General features: G+C 33.6%; 1 protein-coding gene across 12 annotated transcripts in view; it reads left to right on the forward strand.

Moving 5' to 3' along the window:
- Positions 1 to 13942, forward strand: part of VPS13B (vacuolar protein sorting 13 homolog B) — an 804655-nt gene that overhangs the window by 393754 nt on the left and 396959 nt on the right. For all 12 annotated transcript variants that reach the window (XM_023248521.2, XM_023248520.2, XM_045050210.1 and 9 more), the window contains one exon: positions 2991 to 3225. In XM_023248521.2, coding sequence (XP_023104289.2) covers positions 2991 to 3225 — 235 coding nt within the window. The remainder of the gene's footprint in view (positions 1 to 2990; positions 3226 to 13942) is intronic.

Here is a 13942-nt window from a genome sequence, read left to right on the forward strand (position 1 = left end):
CAAGGAGGGGCAGAGAAAGAGGGAGACAGAATCTGAAGCAGACTTCAGGCTCCAGCTGTCAGCACAGAGCCCCACACAGGGCCGAACTCACTACCCACGAGATCGTGACCTGAGTCGAAGTCAGACATTTAACCAACTGAGCCACCCAGGAGTCGCTTAAAGCATTTACTTACAAAATGTTCTGTATAATAGACAGTGGGCTAATTAAAATGTTTAGATTAATGTGTAAGTGAAACCTATCTCAGTCTCTCTCTCTTTTTTTTTTAAACTGAGTTGTGAGCACAGTTACAGAGTGTACAAATTAGAAAAATCTAAGTTTACCAAACCTTACATATGGGAGATGGGTTGGGGGTACACAAAGGCATATATCTTTTCAAATGGCATATAAACTTGGAACTTCCCAAAAATTCATGATAGTCATTTCATTGATTAAAATAAATACCAAATAATTTCTGCTTTATTGGTTTATTCTCAGTGTATCATACTTAAGATTTGTAGCCTTTGACCTAATAGGAATCAAAATAGAGGTGGTTCGACTTCAAGAATTTGTAATAATCCCTTCACTTTAACACATGAATGTGTTCAATATTGGCGAAAGAACACGTTGCTACCAAAACTGAAATAAGATCCTTGAAACAGAAAGGATGTTGCCATGGAAAAATGAAGTAACACTCAGTGCAGCTGTGATGCATTAATGAATAGGATATTTTTTTTAAAAGATCATTTGTGTTTGGTGTGGCTCAGAGGGTCCCAACCAGATGGTTTCCATGAACATGATCTGACCCCCGGTTTGAGGACTTCTTACTGGCAGATTACTTCATTTTCTTTCCCTTGGATTGTCAGATCCTTACATTAATGCAAAATTTACTGCTGCAGATTTATATTCCCTTACATAAATCACTCAACATTTTACATTAAAACCACAATTTTAGACGTACAGTTTAACAGTTATTTTAAAAGTGTAAAAAGATTTATGTGATAGTTGTAGTATATATTAGAGATGTAACATTATAATAAGTTTGAGGATTTTGGATTATGTATGTGTTTTGGTTCTTATCATTATAGAAATCTCCAGAACACATATCACATTTTAGAAAGTTTATTTTTTAGAGTTGTTATGTATCTCAGAATAATCTGTTTTTGAATATTTATTGCTCACGCTGTTAAATTTGATGAAATAATTTATTTCTGAATTAGTGGAATTTTGGAATATATTGTTATTTGGAAGTTTCGGCACAACTTAAATTTATTTCACAAGATATATATGTTTATATTTGTATAGTGTGGCATATTAAACTAATTACCTCACATTGTTGAAAACATTTTTTAACATAGCATCAATACCTATATGAAGTGTTAAAAACTGACTCTTTTTAGTTTGACACTATAAGCATAAATAATTGAATAATGAGAATGGTATACTGAGAATATGTTCTCAGTATGCCATAATACTTTGTGCACTTGAACTTCAGCAATTAATTGTGTTAAATATTTAAAAATATAAATGTAATACAGCTGAAACAATGTATGTTTTAGGATAAAAAATGTTGTAATCTTCAATCAATGAGCTACTTAACATATAAACACTTAAATTAGGTTGCAAGATAAAATTCTAGATGAGGTCAGACTTCATGAACCTTATATTTATTTTTATAAAATTTTACTTATATTTTTCTTCACTGAATTCAGTTTGTTCCATGCACAGAAATGTTGAAGCAAAAATGAGTAAGTTTGCTTATTTATAAGCCTGGCAGATTATTTATCATATCAAGGAATTCCAGACCTGTTACGTATCATGCTGTCACTAAGGGCTATATTAACCTCAAGTGAACATATATTAATGTATTCTTAGTTGTCTTTTATAAAATATAGTCTCTTAATTTGCTAGAATATCCAAGCATTTATCAAACAAACAAATTTTAATTTTGTTACATCTTCAGATAATGCCTTTGTATGCCAAATATTTTGTAGAAAATTAACAGATGACATTTTGTATTTCCTTGAGAATAATTTAAGTATGCTAGGCTGTTTGAGCAGTTTGTGAACCAGGTACAAAATATTACTTTCTAAGAACCAACTAAGACTAATAGACTTGAGCTTATATTGCTTTTGAATTAAGAACTCATGATGAATTTAATTTTTGATTTGAGATCGCTTAGTATTATTTCACCTCTCTAAGGTGCCAGGCAACCTAAGTAAACTACACTGGGGATAAGAAAGCATAAAAGTTTCACATGAAATCAAAATTTAAATAATAATTTGATGTATGATAAAAGCAGGGAATAATGCTCTCAGTTTTAAGTCTTCTGAATTTTCTTCATTACTGTGTATCCATATATATAAAATGTGATACACACACACACTTGAATCTTGGGATACGTGTAAATAAAAAAAGAAAAGACATGATACAGACTTGTTATATTTTAATATTTATCTAGAGATATCATCTGAACATTGGAAACATCTTTCCTTATATTTTAGTTTGTAAAGTAAAAACAAAAGGCCAAATTCACATGGTAATAGCTGCTTGTGTGTGTGTGTGTGTGTGTGTGTGTGTGTGTGTGTGTGTGTGTGTGTGTTTTAAGTGAGTACAATACAATACTAGTTGGTTCTAAGGCCTTAGTTGGTGTTAATCTAATGAACTGCAAAAGAAGGAGGATTTTCTCACCTTTTTTTGCCAGCACATTTTCTGATTCAGTCGTGTTACTTGGAAATAACTGTGGAAAGGCAGATATGTTTTCATCTCATTTCACTGCCTTTTTGATCAAATTCATAGCAAGAAACAATGTCCTTTTAAGTGTTAATTGTGTTCTTCAGTAAAAGTAACTCATAAAGAGGTAAGTATGGCACATTTCTTCTTCTTTTTTTTTTTTTTTTTTTTGGCTTGCCTGTTTATTCTGATAAAGATATTAAGTATTTGAGGGTATATTAACTTCCTTATTTAGTCTGTTCCCAATATTTTAATTTTGCTTTTTTTTTTCTTCCCCTAGCTTGAAGTACAGTCTTGTTGTGTATTCATTCCAAATGATAGCCTGCCTTCCCCAAGTACAATTGTATCTGGTGACATTCCTGGAACAGTAAGAAGTTGGTACCATGGACAAACCAGCATGCCTGGAATGCTTGTCCTCTGTATGCCTCAAATAAAGATTATTAGTGCTGGCCACAAGTATATGGAACCTCTGCAGGAGATTCCATTTGTCATTCCACGACCCATCCTTGAAGAAGGTACATTAAAAAATATTCTTCCTATGGTTATATTTGATAATAATATTTTTAGTTTTATTGTTTTTTAATATGCCAGTGCTTATGTAAATGAGTCTTATCATTGAAAGATCCACATGAAAATAGATTCAGTGATCTGCAAAGTGGATTTAAAAAGAAGGGTGCACAAAGTAAATGAACTAAGTGGTGCTGTTTATTGACATCCACACATTTTAATAAAATTCGTGTATGTATAAATAGACTACAAAATATCATATGAAACGCAGAATAATCACTAAAATGTGAAGCATAGACAAATCAAGATGACAGTTGGTTTTGGAAGTTGGCATTAAGCTGAATTAAGAATGATAAGTAGATCTTAATTTAAGCTACTTGATTTATTAATAGATATCATATATAATCAAATGAATATATTATTTACATCAAACAATATATTTCTAGACTTCTCATTTGTTAAAATACAGTAGATAATATTGTGATGATTGGAGACATAACTCTTCAGTAAATACTTCATTTGTGATACTGCAGAATTTTCAGTTGCAAATTCATACCCTTTTGAACTTTGACATATTCATCTCAAACAATCTGTGAACCTGGAAAAGTTTTGAGTCACAAAGTAAATAGTGTGAATCTATATTTTAATAACAGGTTCAAATGTTTTACAATGGTAAACGGTTCCACACCTTGTTCATATTATTAGCATGTAAGTATATGAATGCTGATATCATTGAGATCACTACACATACTATTATTGAAAAGCAGATATATTCTGTGCAGTTTTTGACTTTGACTTGATGTTGATTTCTCTTTCCTTTTCTCTGTTTTGGTGTTTCCATTGAAATGTAGTTTTCTTAGGTTTATCAGAAGTAGGAATGATTTTACTGCCAGAAATGAATGTTGGTACTTAATAAAATGAATACCATTATCATAAAATCATAGAATTCTAACAGTTAGATGGAACTTCTTTAGATCTCTTACCTGTGTGATTTTGTTCTTGATGCAAGGATTCTTTTTCTAGCATATTGGATATATCCATTCTTTGATATTTGCTTCTGGTTGTAAGGAGTTCTTTATTATCACAACAGCTATTGTGTATCATATCAAGGACGTGCTAGCCTCAGAAAATGAGCTGGGGAGTGCTTCCCTTTTTTTTGTTGTTGTTTTTTGTTGTGGTGGTGGTTTTGTTTTTGTTTTTTGGATTTTTGTTTTATTTTAACTCGAATCATTTATGGAAGATTCAAATAGTTTGTCCCTTAATTTTAAAAAATTAAAACTCATAATATTATTCCATTTAACAGCTTTTTTAGACATTATTTACATACAGTTTTATGCATACAATTAGATGACTTTTAGTATATTTACAGTTTATACCATCATCACCACCATCAAATTCAGAAGTTTTATCACTCAAAAAATAATCAATATACCATTAACAGTTACTCTTTCTCCCTTCATACAAAACCCTGGCAAATGCTGACCTTCCTGTCTCTATGAATTTGCCTGTTCTAGGTGTTTAATAAGAATGGAGTCACACAATATGTGGTCTTTTGTGACTGGCTTCTCATGGGAAGTCACCATAATGCTTTTGAGGTTGACTTATTTATCAGTCTTCATTTTTATGGCTGAAAGTAATCCATTTTATGGATATACCATGTTTTCTTTATCCACTCATAGTTGGTAGACATTTGTGTTTACATCTTTTGGCTATTATGAACAACACTGCTGTGATAATTTTTGCACATCTTTTCATATGGACATATTTTAATTTCTGTTAGCTATGTACCTAGTAGTAGAATTGTTGGGTCGTATGGTAGCTCTGTGGTTAAGGTTTTGAGGAATTAACAGTCTGTCCTCCAAAGTGTTTCTGCCATTTTGCAATTCCACATCAACTTATGAAGGTTCTAATTTATTCAAGTTGTAATTGTCTTTTTGGTGTTAACCATCCCGGTGGGTATGTGGTGGATCTCATTTTGGTTGTCATTTGCAGTTCCCAAATGACTAGTGATATTGAGCATCTTTTCATGTGCTTGTTGGCCATTTGTAGATGCTGTTTTTTATTTTCTTATTGTTTTCAAATACTTGTCCCACTTTTTAGTTGGGTTATTTATCTTTCCTTTTAATTGAGCAGTTCTTTATATATTCTGGATATTAGATTCTCATTAGATATAATTTACAAATGTCTTCTCTCATTCTATGAATTATCTTTTTTACTATCTTGATTATTTCATTTCTTTTATATTCTTAATTCTATTTTTCCCTGCTGTATTAGACATTATTCCCTTGCTATTTTTTTTTCAATCTTAGAAATTAACACTCTTTACACAAAGTAAAATTTGGTTCTGGAAATACTAAGATGCATTTTTAATTTAGTAAATCATACAATAATTTATGGTATTTACTCTCCTCCTGAACAACACACAGGTCTTTAAGTACTTTAATTCAGCGATTCTCTCCAGATTGACTGGCTATTACAGTTATATATTTTAATTTATCTCTTATTTTTCTGAATTTTGTAAATTTAAATCATTTAAAAAATAATTGCATATATATTACATGTATACAATTAGTGCAGGGTTTGGAAAATTTATTCAATAAATGGCCAGATAGTAAATATTCTCAGTGTCATCAACTATCTGGTTTTTGTAACAACTACTCAGCTTTGCTTTGTAGTAAAGAGGCAGCCATAAATAGTATGTCAATGAATTGACACTCCAGTAAAACTTTATTCACAAAACCTGATAATCAGTCACATTTGGTCATGGGCCACCTATGCTAACTCCTATACCAATGCCTTACTAGACATTTGTTGTCACAGCTCATTCCTTTCTTCTACCTCAGATAATTTTCCTTCTGCCTTTTTTTTTTAATGATGTGCTGTTAGCAAACAATTTTTTTTTGTTTGAAATTGTATTTTGCCTTCTTTTTGGAAAGAATTTTTTTGTTATATATATATATATACAGTTTTATATATATATGTATATATGTATATACATATGTATATATGTATATATATATATATATATGGTTCCTTACTGATAGTTTTGTTTTGGCCATTAAAGATCCTTTTGTGCTTACTTTTGTTTTTCATTGCCTTTCTGAGAAATTCGCCATCAGTTTGTGGTTTTTTTAGTGTCTTTCGGGCAGCTTTAAGGATTTTTTTTTTTTTGGCTTTTAAATCTTTGTTCTTTTAAGTGTTAGTATTGGTGTCTTTGTGAGCTTTTCAAATTTTCTGGCATTTTCTCTTCATATATTGCCTCTGTCTCATTCTTTCTACATATATGTTAGACATTTTTTTTTACTGTATTGTTCTTGTCTCTTTAATATTTTTCCCTTTGACTTTCTGGCCTGTAGTCTGAGTAATTTCTTTGATATTACACTTTATTAATTTTATTTTCATCTGTATCTAATGTGCTGTTTTTTGGGGGTAAAACTTTATAGAATTCTAATATATCATGCAGAAATGAAATACATCAGCTATTAGTATACAACTTGATACATTTCATAAAATAAATCTGCCCATGTTACTAGCTTCTCAATCAAGATCAAAAATTTTACCAAAACCCAGGAGATCTTCTACTAGTCCCTTGCCGGTCTCTGTTACTTCAGAGGTACATGGTATCAGGATGTCTAAAACCATAAATTATTTTTCCTGTTTTTCAACTTTGTAATACTTTATTAAATTTTAAAATTTGCTTATGATATTTTCATTTTCATTGATTTTTTTTAAAATCCTTGCATTTTATTCATAATTTCCAAGGCTTTGTTATATTTCTTGATACATGAATCATTTATTTTATTGTCTGAGTCCTGCTGATTCTTGCCTGTATGCCTAGTGTTGTTCTTTGTGGGGTTTTTTTTGTTTGTTTCTTTGTTGCTCCTTTTTGTGGGGGAGAGTCTACTTATTTTTCCTGGAAATATTTGTCTAGAAATTTTTTTGAAGATGAGCTCAAAGATTCTTCCTTTGTAGTTCAAATTTATTTCTGATGTATTGGGAGCATTACCAGTTTACAACCACTTGAAACTAGAGGCTTTTATACCATGTAGATAATAAAAATTCAAGTTACAATCTTTTATGAGGCTTGGTTTGTGGTTATATGTATTTGTTTCCACTCTGTTCAAGGTTCAGCTTTCTGATCATGTACAGAGGGTAAAAACAGGGCAGTTTTATTTCTAGTTTATTCTAACATTAATATTGTAGCCGTATGCATTAAAATCTTATGTTCTATTAGGTTCTACAATGCAAGGGTCAACAAAGATGTTCCATTTCACCAGGTTTGAAATGCCTCAACCAATTTGTTTTGCTTACCTCTGAGTTCCTGACTTTTCTCAGTCCCTGGCCTTAATAAAGCCTTACTTTTTTGGGGAAACTCACTAATGAATTTAAGAAGATATGGAGTACAGGGGCGCCTGGGTCTTTGTGACACTCATTCGGTTGAGCATCCGACTTCAGCTCAGGTCATGATCTTGCGGTTTGTGAGTTTGAGCCCCGCATCAGGCTCTGTGCTGACAGCTCAGAGCCTGGAGCCTGCTTCAGATTCTGTGTGTCCCTATCTCTCTGCCCCTCCCCGCTCATTCCCCCCAACCCCGTCAAAAAAAAAAAATTTAAAAAAAATTTAAAAAAAGAAGATATGGAGTGCATGTCTCTGTATGTGTAAACCAGTTCATATAAATTTTATTCATAGTGTGATGTATAAACATTTTATAAATATATTCATCCTTTTTGTTTTTAGCACAAATGTCATTCAGGGCACTAAATCTACCAGGTTGCTGGAAATACAGTCCCTCAGTGATTTAAAGATGTGACAATATCATATCCCCCTTTTATCTAATGGATTTTATGAAAGGACTGATATATACTGCCCTACTATTCTTTATCTTTTGAATACTCTTAAAATCCCTGTTGTAGCACTTCTGCCAGCTTCTTTTTCTCCTCTTGTATGATAAATTACTTTCTTCTCACCTTGTTTTTCAAATACATTATGAATGACTTAAGGAACTACAGAAGTCTCCATCTTTAAAGCAGAAGGTGTTATATTCTGATACTTTATTCCTAGAACTGAGTTAGATAGCATCTTAGTTTGTTTTGAACATTAAAAAAAATCACACACCAGATGGAGAGGGCAAGAATCAAATAGAAACTTCTAAAGTCTATTTTTCTTACCCCTTGGGAGAAAATAGTGTGACAATATAATCAGCCCTGAAACCTAAAGTAAAAACAGTTTTTTGTTTTTTTGTTTTTTACCACATGGTTATTCTCATTGGCCAAACCTACCTTGAGGGAAGGAGATTATTTCATGAGATTTGAACATCCATTGTCTAATACCATGTTTTGTAATCCCCATATGTTTGTTTTACCCAGATTTTTTTCTTATAAATGATTTCTAGTTTCATACCTTTGTGGTTGAAAAGATAAGTGATGTGATTTCATTCTTCTTGAATTTATTGAGACTTGTGTTGTAGCCTAGCATGTAATCTGTCCTGGACAATGTTCCATGTGTCCTTGAAAAGAAGTGATGCTTCTGCTTTTGGATAGAATAATCTGTATGTATCTCTTTAGTCCATCTGATCTAATGTGTCTTTTAAGGCCAATGTTTCCTTATTAATTTTCTTTCCTGAGTTATCTCCTCATTGATACAAGTGGAGTATTAAAGTCTCCTACTATTCTTATCCTGCCATCTATTTTTGCCTTTACTTCTGTTAATATTTGCTTTATGTATTTAGGTGCTTCTATTGGGTGCATAAATGTTTAAAAATGTTATATCCTATTGTTGGATTGATCCTTTCATCATTGTATAATGCTCTCCTTTATTTTAATGCTCTCCTTTATTTTGAAGTCCAGAATCATGATGCCTTCAGCTTTGCTTTGCTTTTTTCAGGATTGCTTTAGCTAACTCTACTCCTAAAACCAGTACTGCATTGTATGTTAACCAATTGGAATTTAAATAAAATTTGAAAAGAAAAAAAGAGTCTATTTTGTCTGACATAAGTATTGCTACCCCAACTTTCTTTTCATTGCCATTTGCATGGAATATCCTTTTCCATCCTCTTACTTTGAGTCTGTGTGTGTCTTTAGATTTGAAGTGAGTCTCTTGTAGGCAACAGATATATAGGTTTTGTTTTTTTTTAATTCATTCAGTCACTCTGTGTCTTTTGATGGGGAGTTTAGTCTATTTGCATTTAAAGTAATTATCCATTGGTTTATATTTATTGTCATTTTGTTTATTGTTTCCCAGCTGTTTTTTGTAGTTCTTCTCTGTTCCTTTTCTTCTTTTTCTCTCTTATGCTTTGATTGTTTCCTTTAATGTTGTATTTAGATTTTTTTTTCTTTTGTGCATTTACTAGAAGTTTTTTCTTTGTGGTTACTGTGAGGTTTACACATATCATCTTATGTATATAGCAGTCATTTTAAAGTTCACAGTAACTTAATTTTTAATACATTTCAAAGCTTTATATTTTTACTTTCCCCCACCTTATATCTCATATTTTTAAAGACATAATTTTTTTAAATGTTTATTTATTTTGAGAGAGAGAGAGAGACAGTGCAGTAGAGGGAGGGGCAGAGAGAGAGAGAGAGAGAGAGAGAGAGAGAGAGAGAGAGAAAGAGAAATCCTTGCTGTCAGCACAGAACCTGACGAGGGGCTTGGGCCCATGAACTGTGAGATCATGAGCTGAGCCAAAATCAAGAGTTGGACACTTAACCAACTGAGTCACCTACGTGCCCCTTATGTTTCATATTTTTGATGATTCATTTTACATCTTTTTATGTATCCCTGAACTAATTATTATTTTTTTAATTTTTACAACTTTTATACTCTTCATACTTGGTTTATAAGTAATATGTCTACTACTTATTTATTTACCTTTTCCAGTGTGATTTTTACTTTTGTATGTTTTCTTATTAAATAGTAAATTGTATTTTTAGTTTATTCTTTTGAACATTTCTTGTAGCCTGTTTAAGTAGATGAACTCCTTTACCTTTTGCTTAACTGGAAAATTCTCAATCTTTCTGAATGATAATGTCTGGGTACAGAATTCTTGGTCGGCCATTTTTTTTCCTTTTAGCCTTTTGAATATATCATGCCACTCTTTTTTGATCTATAAAGTTTTTACTGAAATATCTGCTAATTGCCTTAGGGGTTTTTCCCTGTATGTAATATGTTGCTGTTCTCTTACTACTCTCTGTTTACCTTTTATCATTTTAATGAGAATGTGTCTTGGTGTGTTTCTCTTTGGGTTCATCTTATTTGGGCCTCTCTGATCGTCCTGGACATAGATGTCTGTTTGCTTCCCCCAGATTATGGATGTTTTTAGCCATTATTTCTTCAAATAAATTTTTCTTGACTTTTCTCTCTTTTCTCCTTCTGGGACTCAGATAATGAGAATGTTATTCCATTTGATATTCTCCCAGAGGTCCCTTAAAGTATCCTTACTTCTTTTAATTCTTTTTTAATTTTTATGCTTTTTGTTTTCCATTCCTTTGTTTTTCATTCATTGATGGTGCTTCTGTTTCATCCATTCTGCTGTTAAATCCCTCTAGTATACTTGTAAGTTTAGTTTTAATGTTTTGTGTTTTCTTATTTTCTGTCTCTTTGTGGAAGGAAATTCTTGGTGCTTCTCCATTGCTTAGATAGGTGAGCATCTTTATGACCATTACTTTGAACCCTTTATCTCGTAGGTTGCCTCTCTCCATTTCATTAAGGTCTTTTCCTGTGGATTTGCCTTGTTCTTTGGAATATATTCTTCTGTCTACTCATTTTGCTTGTTTCTCTGTGTTTGTATATATTAGATGAAATGGCTATCTCCGTCAACCTTGAAGGAATAGTCTTGTGCAGGAGGTGTTTTGTGTGGCCCAGGTGTTTTGTGTGTCCTGTGGCTACCAGAGCTAGTCATTCTATGGGCATCCCCACAGATGTAGACATCCTGTGGGCTGTTTGTCCCCTGGCTTTGATAGGGCTTCAGTTGGTATTGTGTGCAAGGTGGGGCTCTAGGTACTCACCTGGCTTCTGTATCTTGGCTACTGCATGGGGAGAGTGGGCTTCCAGCTGCTTGCCTGTTCTGGTTGTGGCTTGCATTCTTGGTGGATTGGGCATGACTTGGGATACTTACCTGGCTTTTTTTACACCTTGGGTGCTACATGGAAGTGGGGAGGGGCAGGAGGCTCACCCAGCCTGTTCAAGGTGAGTGGTGGGCAGACCACACCTACCCACTGGTGCCAGAAGCCTAGAAGGGGTCCACCTAAAATGGTACTTGTTGGCTCCTTCACCAACAAGGTAGGATGAGATTGCAAAAATGGCTGTTGACAGCACATCCGGCCACAGCAGACTGCTTTTTTACATTTTTAAATTATTTAATTTAAAATTACAGATTCCTGTCTCTCTTTAAAATTAGTAAATGGGTCTCCCTGTGTTATGGTCTAGGGGCTTTTTCTTGTTTTTGTGCTGGAACATAGGGCAAATGAGTTTGTGGGCAAACCCTTTAAGAACAGATCTTTGTTGTCTAATGTACTGTGATTCTTCTGGTCTTAATCTTTATTGGTATTCAAAACTAGACATTAAAATTGTTTTAATGTTCATTCATTTTTGAGAGAGCACGAGTTGGGGAGGGGCAGAGAGAGAGAGACACACACACACACACAGAATTAGAAGCAGGCTCCAGGCTCTGAGCTGTCAGCACAGAGCCTAACATGGAGTTCAAACCCACGAACCCTGAGATCATGACCTGAGCCAAAGTCAGACACTCAACCAACTGAGCCACCCAGGATCCCCAAAACCAGACATTTTACACCTTGTCTCTACTATGCCTGCCTCCAAGGTCAGGATTGCTGATTTGGGGGCACAATCCCTTAACTTTGCCAGGGTGTATTCTGTATTTGTAGGAGCCCTCCCTCATGTGCCTCCTCTGAGGTGGTTTTTGGGGCAAGGTGTGTCTACCTTCCCACTCTTCAACGTGTGTCTTTCTTGGCTTCTGAGTGGAGGTGCTACTCATCTAGTTCATGGATCCTAGAGGAAAAGCATGCCATATGTAGTTATAAATTTGTTGTGTCCATGGGAGGAGGTGAGTTCAGGGTCTTCCTATGTCACCATCTTGAACTCTCTCATGAAGAATTGATGTTAACAAACCTACAGTGTGTGTGTGTGTGTTTGTGTGTGTGTGTGTGTGTGTGTGTGTTTTAATTGAGAAAGGAGAGAGGGTGGTATTTATGTGTATGTATGCGTTGATATTCTTAGGTTGCAAGGAACAGAAATCAAGTCAGGAGAACTTAAACAAAAATGGAACCTATGATTCATTCTCCACATATTCTATTACAGAAAGCAACTTTAACTTTTAGTTAAAATTTTGATACTAATCTCACTATTTGTCTCTGGTAATTATGAGCACCATGCTTTCAATTAAAACTTTCTCTTATTTCTTTCTTTGTTGTTTTCCTTGTCCTCACAACTCCTCTTGAATTATTTTTTCTTGCTTTGTCTTTGGTGTTGCTTGGTTATTCTGAGTTACAGATTTCTCTTGAAACTAATTTATCAAAACCAACTATTTAAACTTACGGAATGAATAACAATAATATTTCCTATGTAACTAAAGTTTTGTGCTTCAAACCGTTTATTTGATGGAAATATTTCAGTATATTGCATGGTGTGTGTGTGTGTGTGTGTGTGTGTGTGTGTGTGTGTGTGTGTGTGTATAGTGATGGGTTGTTAATCATACCGCTCTGATTTACAAAGGAAATTCAAATCCATTGTTTCTGTAGAGAAAAGTAGGGCCGCTCTCCCCACTGCTTGCTACTGCCCACCCCCAGCCTCACTATCTTTTTCTGTGTTTAAACAAGGACAACTCTACTGTTGCAAGGTCTTAGCATATGCTGTATATGTGACTGCCTCCTTCTTGATCTTTTTTCTAGCCTTTCTTCTCACTTTTTAGGCTTCTATGTATTTAACTTGCCAGCTCCGTCTGTTCTGTGATGTTACTGCTTCTGACTCATCACTCTTAATACTCCTATCCCTATTTTAATTATTATTATTCAGCTCCTGATTGCCCTCCTAGGGTAAAAAGTGTAAGAAGTGTATCTGTCTTGTTCACAGTACTATTCCTATCATTTAGCACAATTTAGCACAATGAATGGCACGAAATAGGGGTTCACTAAATAGTTGTAGAGTATGCTATTCGGCAAATAATTTTTGGTTACTGTAAGGAGAAAAAAGAACTTAAAGAATGAAAAGGTAAATTTCTGATGTGTGTTCAAGTTCATAAATAATTGAAAAAAAATTCTTTGTCATTATGACATGAAAAAAAAGAAAAACAATTACAAAATGATCGATAAAATGAGCATGGAGGGTTCTCCTAGATTTCAGGCATAACTGAATTTGGACTTCAAAAGTTCATAATGAGGAGCTGTTTGTTGAAATGTGTCATCTGATTTCAATTGCCATAGAAAGGGAGAGATGATCTCTAATGTGGTCAGATCCAATCTGTATATGGTGTTTGGGTCAAAATCAACATCTTGAGTTTCATTACAAAGCATTTGCAGTGAGGCTTGCAGATGTAATTTGCTACATCTATCTCACACCTCTGAGCAGATGGGTTTCTACACTGTGCCTAGTAGAGGTTTGTTTTTTCTTCTTTGAAAGAGTTGCCTGCAACTTTAATAAAATATTTTGACAGAAATGGAATATTGAGATCATTTATAAATTAAAACTTTGCTATTGTTGGCTTTAGTGAATTT

Source organism: Felis catus, chromosome F2 (genome assembly GCF_018350175.1).
Source record: "Felis catus isolate Fca126 chromosome F2, F.catus_Fca126_mat1.0, whole genome shotgun sequence".
In the NCBI taxonomy this organism is placed as follows: domain Eukaryota; kingdom Metazoa; phylum Chordata; class Mammalia; order Carnivora; family Felidae; genus Felis; species Felis catus.